Genomic DNA, 16,202 nt, shown 5'->3' with positions numbered 1-16,202 from the left:
TCCCAATGAAATACATTAACATTTTTGGTAGCAACATGACAAAACATGGAAAATTTCAAGGTGTGAATACTTTTTCAAGGCACTGTATGTGCATAATAAGGGGGGTTTAAGCCCACCCTATTTGCTGGGACACACGTGTTGCGTGGGTGGCAACTAAATAAGCAGATATACATTTAAACATTTAAAATTAGTACAATTCCCTCATTACAAGTAATACATTGATTATTCTAAAAAGAGAAAACTGAAATACTGGGAATCATGTACATTTTCCAAAAGAGGGAAAATTGTATTTATTTTTTATATGTGGTTTCACGCTATATTTCCCAACTGTGATTTAGCCCTGGTTCACACTGGGTACGATTTGGAACGATCTGAGCATCTCAAATCGGCGGCAATGGCACTGTCCTAATCAGTGCGACGCCGCATCTGCGATTTCAAAAAGTAGTTCCTGTACTACTTTTTGCGATTTCGGGCCGCGATTTACATTAAATTGCGGCCGAAATCGCGGCAAAATTGCAGCCACGAAATCGCAGTAAAATCGCGCATTTTACCGCGATTTTGAATTCGCAGCAGTGTGAACCTAGGCTCAAATCATCAACTATCAACCAAGTAACTTGCATCAGCTGCAGAAAACATTTATAGGAAGAAAAAAAAAACATTTAAGATTATGGAGTACTGAATGAGCACCTTCTGCATTAAGCACTAACAATAGTGGGTCCACTACTTTGGTGTACAAAATAAAGTACAGGAAATTAAATACAATATGTGTAAAGAGGGGATATATTTAAACAAGGGTAACATGATATTTGAATGCGTGATACCGTTTTTTTTTTCCATACACTGGGAATAAAGTGATCAGACCAGTTTTCTCACAGATCTGCTGACCTTACAGTTTGTGCCAAAGCACATGGATTTGAAGCTTATTTATGAGTTTAGTAAAAAGCACTCCAGACCTTTCTAGGATCATTTAATTAACACTTAAAGGTTTGGAACTCCCATATCCTAGCAGTCACTTTCTTGATGCTACGAATGCTAGATGCGATGACATTTATAGATAAGCACACTTTGTGAACCAAAAGTAAATAGTTTCAGAAAAAGTGTCAGAGGCTGCTGTGAAAAGATTAGAGCCCAATTGTGTCATAACAAACTCTTTACATAATAAACGTTGCAGAAATAATGGGCAGTAGTCTATGGAATCCTATTTACATTTAGCTTACAAACATCAACAGCATCTCTATTGTAATCTGTCTAAAAACTCTTTTGTCCGTGTGTTACTGTTACAACATGAACAATCAGAAATTCGCCTATAAAACCGTGGATTTTTTTCTGACCGAATTTTCGCTCAAACTTGTGTTGCATACAACGCGTGACGTACAACCAGTGCCGATCCTGACCTCCAACCAGTGCCGATCCTGACCTCCCTGGGGCCCTAAGCAAAATTGTTTTGGTTATCAAACAGACACCCCATGCTTCCCAGCGGGGTCTTGATTAAGTTGCGGGGCCCTATGCAGCTTGCGTAGTATGCGTATAGGGCGGATCGGCCCTGTGTACAACACTACAAAGAGCCGAGAAAAATGAAATTCAATGATTCCAAAAACGAGTCCACTTGATTCCGAAAAATGCGTGTTTTTTTGTATGTCGGAGTTGCATACAGACGATCGGAATTTCCAACATGAACTTTTCCCATCGGAAAATTTGAGAACCAGCTCTCAAATTTTTTCTGTCGGAAATTCTGACAGAAAAAGTCCAATGGGGCCTACACCTGGTCGGAATATCCAACCAAAAGCTCACATCGAATTTTGTCGGAAATTCCGATCATGTGTACGTGGCATAAGGCATTTAAATGGAATCAGTCACAAAGCAAAACTGCTGTGATTAGTCTCTAATGGAAGCAGCCATTGTTTTACTTATGTTCATAAACTGGCTCTGTGAAAGTGAAGATTAATCTACCCCACCAAGTTATTGTCCTGAAAAAAAATGTTTGCCACAATAATGATGCCGCGTACACACGGTCGTTTTTTGTGATGAAATAAAACAACGTTTTTCATCATGAAAAAAAACGTAGTTTTTCTAACTTCATCATAAAAAACGACGTTGCCCACACACCATCGTTTTCTGAAAATGCTCTAGCAAAGCGCGGTTACGTACAACACGTACGACGGCTCCCGTCTCATAACTTGCTTCTGAGCATGCCCGGGTTTAAAACGTCGTTTTAGCCCACACACGATCATTTTTTATGACACAAAAAACAACATTTTGAAAAACGACATAAAAAATTGAAGCATGTTCGAATTTTTTTTTGGTAGTTTTTTAGAAGACAAAAAACGATGTGAAGCCCACACACGATCATTTTAAATGAAGTTTTTAAAAACATAGTTTTATTTCATCACAAAAAACGACCGTGCGTACGCGGCATTAGCATCTGCAATATTAGTCATTCGGGTGTTTTTCTTAGCAAGATAGCCTCTTTAATGCTGGATGCTTATTATGAAATAATCCAACTACTGCACGGTATTTGCACAGCAAATTTTTTAATGCTATTTTATTGGAAAAAACAAACTAAAAATGTTTTTGTAAAATATGAAAGATGATGTTATGCTGAGTAAATAGATGCCCAACATGTCATGCTTTACAATTGCACATGCTTATGAAATGGCGCCAAATTACAGTACTCAAAAATCTCCAGAGACTTTAAAATATTTTACAGGTTACTAATTTAGAGTTATGGAGGTCTAATGCTAGAATTATTGCTCTCGCTATAATGTTTGCGGCAATACCTCACATGTGTGGTGTGACCTTCATATTTATTCGCCACTGTGCACAAGCACGGGGATGCTTAAAAAAACATTTTTTTTATTTTTTAAAAGGGACAGTGAAAAAATAAATTATTATTTTTATTGCTACATTCCTTGCAATAATAAAGCATGACAGGTCCTCTTTATGGAGAGATCTGGGTTCTACAAGACTCCACATCTCTCTTCTACAATGCTAAATATTAAGATAAAAAAAAAAAAAAACATTGATCTAAAAGCTTAAAAAAATATATTTAAAAAAAATAAAAAAAATGGTATGGTTGACATCGGACCAGAACCAGAAGTGACATCGCTCTGGTCCTCCTAGACCAGGGAACTCCAAACTTTGGCCCTCCAGCTGTTGCAGAACTACACATCCCATGAGGCATTGTAAAACTTTGACATTCACAGGCATGACAAGGCATGATGGGAAATGTGGTTCCTGAACAACTGGAAGGCCCTAGTTTGGAGACCCCTGCCCTAGACCATGGGTGCTCAACCTGTGGCCCTCCAGCTGTTGCAGAACTAGAAGTCCCATGAGGCATTGCAGGACTTACAGTTCGAAGCATGACTCCCAAGGCAAAGGCATGACGGGACTTGTAGTTCTGCACCAGCTGGGAGGGCCAAAGGTTGAGCACCCATGTCCTAGACCATAAGAGTTTAGCTGAGGCCATCTTTCCTCGGCTAATCTCTGGTAAGCCGCTGCAAACGAAGGATCAGTTCCCAGACGCACCAATCATCCAAGAAGGCCTGCAAACCACTGGAAAGGGACTGGGGAATGGGGGGCAGGGGTGTTAACATGACCCTTCCCGCTGCTTCTTAATGTGATTCAGCAGCTAATCAGCCGCTCAGATCATGTGAATCAGTAAGAGAATAGCCAGCTGAAACAAAAACAATACCGGGGTTATGGTATGTTACTGCAGTCATAACCCTGTTTTTTCACTTTAAACTGAGGATGCCTTTTTACTATGGCCAGGTTTGGATGACGTCTACATACTGTACATGTATGCAGAATTTTTATAAATATTCCCCAGCAGGTGTCAATCTTACCTCCTAACCAGCACCGTTCCCTGCAAGAAATCGCTTTTGGTCAAATTATTCACAAGGCGGTTTTGGGTTGAATGACATCCAGCATTTAACCCAGAAGACTGAGGACAATGTTCAGGTACTTTGACAGTATTTAAAAAAAAAATAATAATAATAAAATACAATAGCCATATGGAAGATTTCCATATAGCATGGATGGAGGAATCAGATTCCCCCCCCCATTTAGTCTGCAAAAAAAAAAAAATGATTAAAAAGCGAAGCTACAGGCTCCTTCAGAAAAAAAATAAGTCAGCAGCTACAAATACTGTAGCTACTGACTTTTAATATTAGGACACTTACCTGTCCAAGGATCCAGCAGAGTGTCTTCACCCCAGCCGATTTTGAATAGCCTAGCACCGGGTGAAGGAGGAAGGGGGCGGAACATCCTGCCGATTTTCTCTACCTGTGTACTTTAATCATCCCTTTATTACAATATGTGTTGCTAGCAAGCACCCGATTGATACTGCCATTTCCCTGATCTTTTTTCAGCAGCCAATCCTCAGTCTTTCTGCATTGACATACATCTGTGCGCATGCTCTGGGTTTCCACTGGAAGGAATTGATTTTCTCTGGAAGCCACTCCATGTGACACTTTGTATTGACTTATGGGAGGCTACAGAAAGGTAGTTCTCCCCAACTAGGAAAAAAACTAATTTGTCTCCAAGAAAACGTATAAAGAAAGCAAATTAAAGCATTTTGTTGAAAATGAAAACTATAATAAAACTATGAGGTTTAGATTTGTGGAGCAAAGAATCAGAATGGCAGCTCCAGTCAACCAATCTACTGGGGGGGGAGGGGGTCGCCCGGGAAGCTGCTGAAGATGATCACGAGTGATGGCTTGCCAAGAAGAAGCATCCATTAGTCACCCTTACTGGAGCTGCCCCACAAGCCACTTTAGTCAGTCATGTGGGCCAGTTCCAGCAAACAGATGTTGCCTCCCTGCTAGCCGCACTAATCAGCTTGTGGGTGGCAGGGGTGGCAACTAGAGCTGTCATTTTGCAGAATCTCCACCCCCACCAGTCAGAAGCTCAAATATTTTGTTTTATCTTACCTGTCTTTTCAAATGTGATACAGTATATTAACAAATTTTCTTGGAAATTAAAAAAGGATGTTTCCCCAACACCTAACCACAATAATAACTATCCTTCTTATAAAAACAGGGAATAAATATAAAAGTATACGTAAAGAGATAGCAACCACAAACGTCATTAAAGAAATAACTTGCCTTGAATATAAATTACTAGGAAATAGTACACATTGTAGCTAAACAGTCTAATCATAGGAACATGACTGATGTAATGGTATGCACATTAGATCATTTATTTCCATTTCTTTGTGAAAGAACTGTAAAAAGGTCACTTTGTTCAAATATTTGAGTTCCTTAGCCTTACCCTTTCACAAAGAGTTTTGATTTCTTATCTGTGGTTTTCCTGCATTTCCTTCCTTATCTACATAATAGTTTGGGAAGTGCCTTATATGATAAAGAGACTTTAAAACAGATGCTCAGCTTGTCCCTGTCTGGGAGTTCATCTGTGGTATTTTGGTAGCCTCATTTTTATTATATACACTGAAATTTACTGAAATGTCAGAAGTGACATTTTAATACATCTGTATTCACAGCAGTGGGGATTGGATTGTGTCGCAACATGCTGCGCTGAAAGGTATGCTACATGCAATACTTTAACGTTAACTTACTACATATGAAACAAAGCATTTTTTCCTTGTCTATGTGTTGACCCTGCACTGGAAATAGCTGCTAGTGTAGCCTCAATGCATCTTTTATGAACAAGCCCTTACTGCCTGTTCAGAATATGTAAATTCTTAGGGTGAATAGTCCGAGCATAGAAACGTGTATACACATACAGTACTGTATAGTAAAATCTCTTCAAAAAGCTCTAACAATTGTTTTGTTGAGGGTTTCATTTTGCTTTAAAGTATATGTAAACACATTGTAACATTTTTGTGTATAAGTGAAACAAATAGAATCTGGTTCACAACATAATAGAATTATAGTAGTGTGGTATATAAACCTCTTTGCAGAATATGCAACCAGTCGTCTTTTAAGGGGATTAACCTAACCTAGTGGAGATGTTTGCTCATGGTGGAAACCAATTTTGCGTGTGTAACCGTTTTTCTAAAACATGGACAAAAATAAAAAAATTCACCTAAATGTTACTGGAAGCCATGGGCGACGCCTCTCTATTTACTTTCCCCCGCAGTCTTCATAAATTAGTCTCACTTTACAGAACAGTGTACACAGTCTACCAAGTCTACAAAAAGAAGAAAGGAATTTAGGAAGACTACTGGAAAATATCAGGTGGAGACCTGGAAATGAAAACTGAGGTTTAGACTACTCAGTGGAATAAGCTGGTGGTAAGCACAGAAGATTTACTTCCCAAAATAAATTGAGAACACAAACATTTTGACTCTTCAATGAAGGAAACAACCACCTATACAAGGATTACAAGGTAAACACAGACACCAGACATTGTCAAGCAAAAACCCCCATCTAAACCCTTTTGTAATGAGGCAGCTTTCACTCAAAGAGAGGATTCAGCAGCTGTGTAGGAAGAGGAGTAAATCAGTGTGAATTTTTTTTATGATACACTGTACTGTTTGCAATACTCTATGCTATTTCCAGATAGCTTCACAGCAATGCAAAGGATACAATCTGGTTTTACATTTTCCTTCTTCGCTTTAGTGGAAAACACCAATCCTCTGCTCCCAAGGGAGCCTTACATTGAGGGTCTCACTCCACTGGTGTCACCCCACTCATTATCAGCATTTTCTACTTTATGAATTTCTCTTTATTAAAATACTAGGTTCCTCATGAATATAGAATGTATGTGGCCACTTCCACTGATGCTGGCATTTTTGGCAGAAGTTCTGGTTTAAGCAAGCTAGTTCATTTTCCAACACTGCCTATTATCATTCACTGCTACAATCAACATTATCCCCCAGTCTGTTTGCATAGTTACCTTGGCTTCCATTTACAAACCATCTTAACTTTCCACCTCTTCCAATCAGAAAGCGCCTTGTATTTATTGAAATAATACAAGGTGTTCTGTGAATGGTAGCATTGCCAAGAATGTGACCCCCTGTGGTCAGCATGTAATTGGGCAGCTGCTCAGCAGAACCAATGTACCTATGCAATTAAGATCATGTCTGAGGTTTTAACTTCAAAGTCTGTTGTGAAAAACAGCCCCTGTCAGTCCAGGAAAGAGTTGTGGATGGAATTTAGCTGCCACCTACTGTAGGTTGTGGCATTTCATAAGATAAACTGATGGCAGCGATAGATCTCGAGCTATATACAGGAGGTTAAAGTGATTTAAAAAAAAAAAAAAAAAAAAAAAAAAAACAACTTTACAAACAAGAAACACATGTTATACTGTACTTACCTCCTCTGTGCAGTTAATTTTGCACAGAGCAGCCCAGATCGTCCTCTTATCGGGTGCCTCTTTGCCGCTTCTGGCCCGTCCCTCATATTGAGTGCCCCCACAGTCAGCAGCTTCCTATGGGTGCACCCGAGCCGAGTCACAGCTCCGTGTGTCCATTCAGACAAGGAACCCTGGCCCCTCTTTCCTCACTGGCTGAACGACTTTGGTTGACAGCCGCAGGAGTCAATGGCACCGCTGCTGTGTCTCAGCCAATCAGGAGGAGTGTTCTGAACGGCTTAGACATTAAAAAAAATTATCTGACACTAGCCACAATCCTGACACCATCCTGCACGTACTACTCACCACTGTACACTCTGCATTCCTGTAATTCGCACAGCTTCTATGTTACAAACGGTACATAGATGATCTGATTATGGTTTGGGAGGGTGATATGGTTAGCCTTCAGCAATTTATGGATTTACTTAATGCCAATACTAAAAATATAGTCCTTACCTGGACAGTTTCATGTGATAAAATCACTTTTTTAGATTTGGAGATTTTTAAGAATGATTCTAAGCTGCAAACTAGGAACCATTTTAAAGCTACGGATCACAATGGTTATATACCTTTGACCAGTTGCCATCACAGGCTCTGGCTATGCAACATACCCAGGGGTCAGTTTGTGCGATTACGTAGAAATTGCACTATAGAAGCTGATTATGTCTCACAGTCACAGGTTCTTGCCAAAAGATTTGTTCAGAAAGGCTACTCTGCCTCGGATATGGATTTAGAAATTGAAAGGGTACGCTTAATGAATAGGGAGGTTATTGTCTCTGATAAACCATCTGACCCACCAGTTATTGATCCAAATATCAATCATAAAATCCTACTGGATTACAATATCCAATACAAAAAGTTTGAACGGATTATTGTCAAACATTGGGCAGTGTTAAAAGGAGATGCCGTCCTGGGACCTGTCCTACCCGATCGGCCCCAATTTGTTTATAAGAAAGCCCCAGCCCTGCGTGATGTTATCGCACCAGGGGTTATCGACCCGCCTATTGTGCCTAGACCCAGACTATTTAACTTCCTTTCTGGCTTTTATGCCTGTGGAAGATGTGCCACATGCAAACATGCGAAGAACAACATCAGGAAAAGGAAAACCTTTAGCTCAACGGTCACTAGTAGTGAATACACTATTAAGGAGCTTGTTACTTGTGACACGGAAGGGGTTATTTACATGTTACAATGTGACTGCGGGCTTCAGTATGTTGGCCGTACCTCACGTCCCCTCAATGTTCGTGTAGGCGAACATATCAGTTGCATTAAACGAGGTGTCAAAACATATAGTGTGTCAAAGCATTTCAGACAATATCACAACCGCAACCCTAAAAGTTTGAAGTTCTGGGGAATCGAAAAAGTGTCCAGACATTGGAGGGGGGGGCATTTTATTCGCCAGCTGAGCCGACGAGAATCTTACTGGATTTTTGAGCTCAAGGTTGCCTCTCCTGGGGGCCTTAACGTTGAGTTTGATTTAAACTGTTTCATTTCTATTCGTTAGTATTATTGGTCTTTGTAATTGTTTATTTATATTTATATTTATTTAACTTGATTTTTATATTTATGTAATAATTTAATCATGTAGGAAGTATTAATTTTAAATTAATTTTAATGTTGTTAATAGTCATTGAGGAGTGACGATGATCGAGGCTGACGTCCGTTTTTTATATATATAATTTTTATATATATTTATATATATTTTTTGTATATTTTTAAATTTTAATTATTAATATGAAGGGTGTGTATTTTTATATACACTTTTTTATATTTTTTGTAAATAAATGAACTTATGAGTCCCTGGGAGGCATTGGACTTTAACTGTTTGGTTTTTATTTCCTTATTCCATTCAGTTATCCGGATCCTGTTTATCTATTATAGTTTTTCATTCACTTCCGCATAACCGAGACTCAGGGCCATGCCCCGGATGTTGATGTCCACTGCATATTTTCTATTGGCCACATCCGTGAGCGCCTCGATTGGCTGCCGAGTCCCCATTGTGAAAACTCTGTTGCCTTTGCACCGGATGTTGTTGGCCATCCAGGATTCCTATTGGCCACATCCGCGAGCGATCCGATTGGCTGCCGAGTTAGGTTATTGTTATATATTCTTTGCCATTGGGGACGTTCGGCGTTCTCTCTCCACCTGACGCTGAGGAAGTCCCGCCCACGGGACGTAACGCGTACGAAGGAGGAGGAGTTACGCTGGACGTCACCTCGATCATTGCCGCTGTTTACTGTGACCACGCTGACCATGCTGATACAGCTTACACTCGGCTTTGAGTGATTTTAAATTGGTCTGCGGATACCTATAAGATTTGGTGATTTATCTGGAGGTCGGACCTGATTGAGAATTGTTTGCTGATATGCTTTGTGACTCTTATGGGTCGAAGCAATGAGGTGAGAGTCCATCTTGACCTTGGTGGCGGATTTTCCTCTGGTGTCTCCTCTTCACCTTCACCCCTGCCGGATTTATTTGTGTGATTTTTCACTTAAGGACACTACTTATGGACACTTGGACATTTATTCATTGGCATATTTTTATTTAAATTTACTTATATGTGTTAATTTTTTCTTTTGCGCCGCACTTTTCTTTTTTCACTTATGCTTTCGGAATTTTTTTATGAATTCATTCTTAGTGCTGGCTAGCATATATTTTTTATTATTATTTGTATTTCCCAGAGCTGAATTTTCACATTTTTTATATTCGCACCGCATTGCTGTTCAGATCACATGCGATGTCTGTGTGATACAATTTCAGCCATACAAACTGTATGGCTGAAATCGAATCACATTCGGACCAAACACGCACAGGGCCCTTTTTTTGGTCCACACCAGAATCGCATGGGTGTTCATACCCAAGCGACCCGATTCATGTGCTAACTGTCAGTTCACAGTGCGATATGGGAGCTGAAATGGGGGTGTCATTACCATTGTATGACACTCCCCAGCAGTTTCGCATATGGCAGTGTGAACTGCCGTGTGAGAGTCGGGTGGGATGTGGGAACCCGCTGTGGATTTTCAGGGTTCCTGAATCGCACCAGTGTGAACCAAGCCTCAAAGCATACAGCCTACAAATGTCACCCGACTGCTCCCACCAAGGCTCAGTTCACACTGGTGCGATTCGGGAACCCTGCGAATCCACTGCGGGTTCCCACATCGCACCCGACTCGCACGGCAGTTCACCATGCCAAATGCAAACTGCTGGGGAGTAATGACACCCCCATTTCAGCTCACATATCACACTGCGAACTGACAGTTAGGACATGAATCGGATCGCATGGGTGTGAACACCTATGCGATTCTGTTGTGGACCAAAAAAAAGTGTCCTGTGCATGTTTGGTCCAAATGAGATGCAATTTCAGCCATACAGTTTGTATGGCTGAAATTGCATCGCATGTGAGATGAACAGCAGTGCGGTGTAAATCAGTTGCGATCTCGCACAGCGCACTAATGTGAACCAGCCCTAAGTTCATTCAGCCTTACTGGGTGCAAGTATAAAAAGTGAGTAATCCACCCCTCCCCCACATAACACATCCTGGTAATATAGGAATTTTGTATATGTGATCAGGTGACCTCAGACACACACACTGCAATATAACAATAATAAGATCATCACTCAAGCTCGGACTAAATACATCTCCCCTAATCACTTGTCTATGTATATTCTGATGGCTGTTCACTGGAGAATTTCCTCATCACACTGAACTGTAAATCACCCCATATTTTGAAAACATTTAGTCAAAACACAAGAAAGACAGCCAATCCTAGGAGAGCTGGAGGGGAGGGGGATGTGAATTGGCACTTTTTACAGAAGCTGTGCATTTCTGCAAGCTAGTGCACGAGATATGTAAATAACCTGTCACTCAAAGCAAGGACTTTGATTTTATCTGGAAGTCTGTTTTATTTCACTGAACAATAAAAAGAGGATTGCTCAGCGCTGGATTAACTCCGTGTGGCAAGACTGGGCACAGATGATAGGAAATCTTATTCTCTACATTGTGGATCCACTACAGTTTACATCCACTTTAAGATAAAAAAAAACCCTTCTGCCTTTACAACTCCTTTAAGCAATGGCCACATGTTTAGAATCATCTAATGCCACAACCTTGGTAGCAGGTAAACTCCATCCACAACCCTTCTCTGGATTGGCAGTGGCTTTTTGTCACATTTGCTTCCTCTTGGTCTATTAAAAGGTATAAAATAAAACCTGGGAAAATGTGCATGTATTGAAGAGACATACTGATTTTTTTTCTTTGCCTTAAATACACTTTGATATGTATAGCCTTGGGTGTATGATAAGGGCTCTTTCACATGGGCGGCCCGTTCAGGTCCACCTGCCAGTTTTTTGGGCGGACCTGAACGGGCGCTCCGTGCTCCTCTATGGAGCCGCGGATGTCAGCGGTGACATGCCCGCTGACTTCCGACCCGCCAAAGTGTGACGGAGGAAAAACCTACTTTTCCATCCGTCTGGCGGATCGGATCGGGTGAACACGGACAGACGGTCCATAGAAAGTGTGCGGGGACCGCCCTGTCATCTCCCGGCTCAGCGGGGATCAACAAAGCGATCCCCGCTGAGCAAGCGGAGGTTCACGGGGCAGATCATTACTGATCCGCCCCGTGTGAAAGGGGCCTAACTTTAAAGACACAGCAGGTGTGAATAAGGTTTAGAAGGTCAGTAATGTTAGTATTTTGGTATGAGATTAAAAACGAAACAAAACAAAAACAAGGGGCAAGTCTATGGACTATGAACTATAAGGGGGAAAGTTCAAAACGAATCTTAGAAAATCATTTTATCAAAAGAATGGATGCTTGAAACCGACTCCCTACAGTAGTAGAGTCAATCAACAGTGAATGAATTCAGACATGCTTGGGATAAATATAGTTCTAAACTCAAAAAAATAAATAAAAATAAAAGGTTTGACTACTTGATCTTTTTCACCCATCTTCTATAAACAAAGAGACTGAATCTCTAACAGGGAAATATACATCACTTCATGTAAAACTAGAAAAAAAAAAAAAAAAAAAGGCTGACATTTTTTACCACACAGTGTACTTGCAACAGCATGCAACAAGTGTTTCCTTACTCTGCAAGTATTTTCTTTCGCCTCCGCCGGTTTTCGGTAGGATGATGATGGTAGGTCCCATAATCAAACAAAGAGTCCATAGGTGCTTTCTTTGGACCTGGAACCACCGATGATTCATAAATGGTAGATTCCAGAAGATCCATAGGGTGGCCTAGCCCCTTTTTGAATGCCCCTTGAAATCTTATTCTGAGGTTCTGCTTGCCATCTCCTGGATGCGGTGGAGTACGGACCACCTCTGTGGGTACCGTAGCCTCTTCATTTTCAAACAAGTTGGCCAAGGATGAGAGTGGAAAAGTGTCATTGTGGGTTGATCCATCATCCCCTTGACCTTCATCAATATCTAGAGATGCGCTTTGTTTTGTAAGGCTCGAGGGATCTGCCATGCTTGATTGTGACCTGCTGAAAAGAAAGAAAACCTTGTAAAAGTAGGTTGATTCAGTGCCTCAAAAACAGACAGTTTAAATCTATTAGACCCATACTCTTTGGTAGGAACAGACACACACAAACATCTTCTGAAGTCTATTCTCCCTTTTCACTATATTATATCCTCATAGCTTGATTCTTCAAATAAGCTTTGCAAAACATTATGCAATATATTTTGCAGAACTTAAAGAAAATGATGGTCACAGAATACACGTTCCTGTTTTAACATTAGCTTTGTAATAGCAATACAGATCATAGTTATTTTTGGCAATCCAGTTTATGCGTGCTTGAAAAACCTAAGTTCAAGCTAAAAAAAAAAAAGAGAGAAAACTGAAAAATACTCAAAAGAAAAAAAAACACCAAATGGTGCCACTGTGCCCCACCAAATTCCAAAAGTGGGCCTAAAAATCATATTGGGATTCCTCAGTATTATAGCGTGTGCGTATAATTATATTTATATATATATTTTAGATATAGATATAGAGAGAGAAGCAGTGGCTATATATGAAAATAAATAAATACCATGTCCTGACCACATTACACATGGCATATTTACATATCCCAAGTCTGCCATTATAGAGTGAGGTTAGAGATATGCAGCCAAAGATCTCCCCATCATAATCTAATCTCAAAAATGCCAATGAATGCCTTTAGGCAAAGCAATTCACACCAAAGAATAGGAGAGGTCAGTTCCTTAAATCTTACTTGTCTTGGTAAACTTCACTCCTTTTTCAGTGGGTTTCTTTTAACTCCTGATGTTTGAATGGGATATATTAGGCAGCAAGTGAACATGTCCCTAAAGTTGATGTGCTGAAAGCAGAAAAAAAGAAAGAAAAGGGCAAGCATAAGGATTTAAGCATTTGTAATGGCTAGACTACTGGGTCAAAGCAATTCCCAAACTGCAGCTCTTCTGGTATGTTCCCAGTTTGCTGTGGTCAGGACGTACCAAACAGAGGTCCAAGGAAGAAAAACTTGCAAACCAGTGACAGGGTCATGAGCAGCCAAGGATCACTCATGCACTTTAGGAAGCAAGGCTAGTCCGTGTCGTCCGATCCAATAGAACTACTGTAGCTCAAATAGTTTAAAAAGTTAATGCTAGTTCCAAGAGAAAAGGAGTTGAATATGGGGCTGCATGGCCACAGACTGGTGAGGGTGCAAATGCCGACTCGTGTTCACAACCAAAAGCACCTACATTGGGAACATGAGCACCATAACTAGACAACTGGGCACTGGAAGATCGCCTGGTTTAAATAAATCAAGAATGGTTTGAGTTATGCAACAACGAGTTTGAGGTGCCGACGTGGCCACCAAGTTCTCCAGATCTCAATCCAATTGAGCATCTATGGGATGTGCTGGAAAAACAAACCAGATCCATGGAGGACACACCTCACAACTTACAAGATCTGCTACTGAGGGCTTTGTGCCAGATACCACAGCATATCTTCAGAGGTCTTTAGTGAAATTCACACCTTGACAGGTTATAGTGGGTGGTCATAATGTTATGGCTGATTCGTGTACGTTTCACATTTATGATACATTAAAAAGCTACAGACAAGTCTACACTGACAGGCTGCTTTTCTAAGATGTCCTCATTACAGACTACACTGTAAGCCATTAGCCAAACCAAGCCCATATGTGGTTGGGAACACAGCCTGAATGCCACCAAAAACAGGCTCTCTTTTATTTTCACTATATATAGATGCAACCATGTCATTTCCCAGATCTAGACAACTACATTTAAACATTTTAAAAAGCATTTACCTAAATTATAGCTATAGAATTCTTCATACAGTTCTTTCACTGAACATCACTTTATCATCATGTTACAAAGGCATGACCTCAAATTACACAGAAAATCTGTTTGCTGTACGTTTCACTATAATTTCCATTTTGATGACATGGGAAGTGACATACAAACACATTTTGTGCATTTTTGCAGGCGTAAAATGCAATTTTAATGGATTTAGGTAATAGAAAATACATTTTGGGGTTGATTTACTAAAATTGAAGCACTCAGAATCTGCTGCAGTTATTCATGGTAGCCAATCAGCGTCCAACTTGAGCTTGTTCATTTATGCTTTGATAATAAAACCTGGAAGCTGATTGGTTTCTATACAGAGCTGCATCAGATGTTGCAAATCTCCCCAGTTTTAGTAAATCTCGCCTTTTGTGTACAATGTTGACAAGTTATTGTTAGAATAAAGATGCTGGACCTTTGGACTGAAACTACCCAAGACTGACATTTCTACATTTTGTGTTTGCTTGCTAGCTGAACTACAAAACTAAAAACATTATGGTGTCACTCATATCTCAATGTATTCTCCAAAAGTAGAACACCCAGCTGTGACATTTTTCTTTTCAGTCTGCCAAAAGGAGAAAAAGACTAAAGTGATTTTACAGAAATGTGACTAGTAGCGGCCTCAAAGGATGTAATCCAAGCTAGAATGTACGAGAACTAGAAAAACACCTTGGTGAGACTTCTAGCTGGTCTACCATCTGTATTAAATACTAACACAATTTACAACATGGATCAAATAAGCAAAGCAGTAGAATGTACAGTAATACATTTTTAATCAGTATTAGTATGGCACAGAACATAAAGGCCTGCCCACACATCAGTACTAAGGCTAGCTATACATGGACAGATCTTGTGATCTACCCACGGTGGAAATAGGCCACCTCTTTATCTTTATAGAAAAATTGTTCCAACTCTGCACCCCACCCAATACCATACTAAAGCGGATAAATCGCATGGTTAGGGCACTCAAGGGTTTATGGAAGAGATTTTGCAGAAATTGTACTGTTCAAAGTCAACCTATATGTATCCAGATAGGATATGATCACCTCCGAATAGGGACACTGTGTGCCAGATGAGGCAAAAACTTTCATACCTGTTGGTAACAGAAGGCACTCACAGTCATTCATGCCAAGGGTTCCAGGCTATGGGTCAGGCAGGATTTGTTTTTGTCCATTTGCGGTTTTCCTTGAAATTTGGCCTGCACAGCAGATGAAATGTCCTATACAGATTTCTACCTTCACTATAATAAGATGCATGCTCAGGTAGAAATAGCATGTCTGTTCTTGTAACAACCATAAACGTTAACGTGTTAACCCATTCATTTGAATGTACTGCATAAAACACCAAAAAAGCTCCATCCGCTATATTTCGTTATGCACCAAAATACACAGCAGTACGGTACTGTGCTTTGTGGTGTGCTGCAACGCACATCCGTTGGCAAGGTGCATTGGGGTGCACAGCAATTCACCAACATACAAAACACACGTTACTATAGTACAGCAGTGTGAACCCAACGTCAGGCTTTTTTATGTGTATTTACTAATTAAAACACATACACATGGAAGTACACATATTTAGGGCTGG

General features: G+C 40.3%; 1 protein-coding gene across 3 annotated transcripts in view; it reads right to left on the bottom strand.

Moving 5' to 3' along the window:
- The window catches only part of TRPV4 (transient receptor potential cation channel subfamily V member 4), a 139,846-nt gene that overhangs the window by 101,738 nt on the left and 21,906 nt on the right, over positions 1–16,202 (bottom strand). The window contains exon 2 of one of the 3 annotated variants that reach the window (XM_040351657.1): positions 12,398–12,796. In XM_040351657.1, the coding sequence (XP_040207591.1) occupies positions 12,398–12,780 (383 nt within the window). In that variant the 5' untranslated portion in view covers positions 12,781–12,796. Of the gene's footprint in view, positions 1–12,397; positions 12,797–16,202 lie in introns of those variants that run through there. The other 2 variants (XM_040351666.1, XM_040351675.1) reach the window with 2 other exon arrangements.

The sequence above is a fragment of the Rana temporaria genome, chromosome 1, assembly GCF_905171775.1.
Source record: "Rana temporaria chromosome 1, aRanTem1.1, whole genome shotgun sequence".
NCBI classification, from domain to species: Eukaryota; Metazoa; Chordata; class Amphibia; order Anura; family Ranidae; genus Rana; species Rana temporaria.
This window is presented reverse-complemented; position numbering and strand designations above follow the sequence as displayed.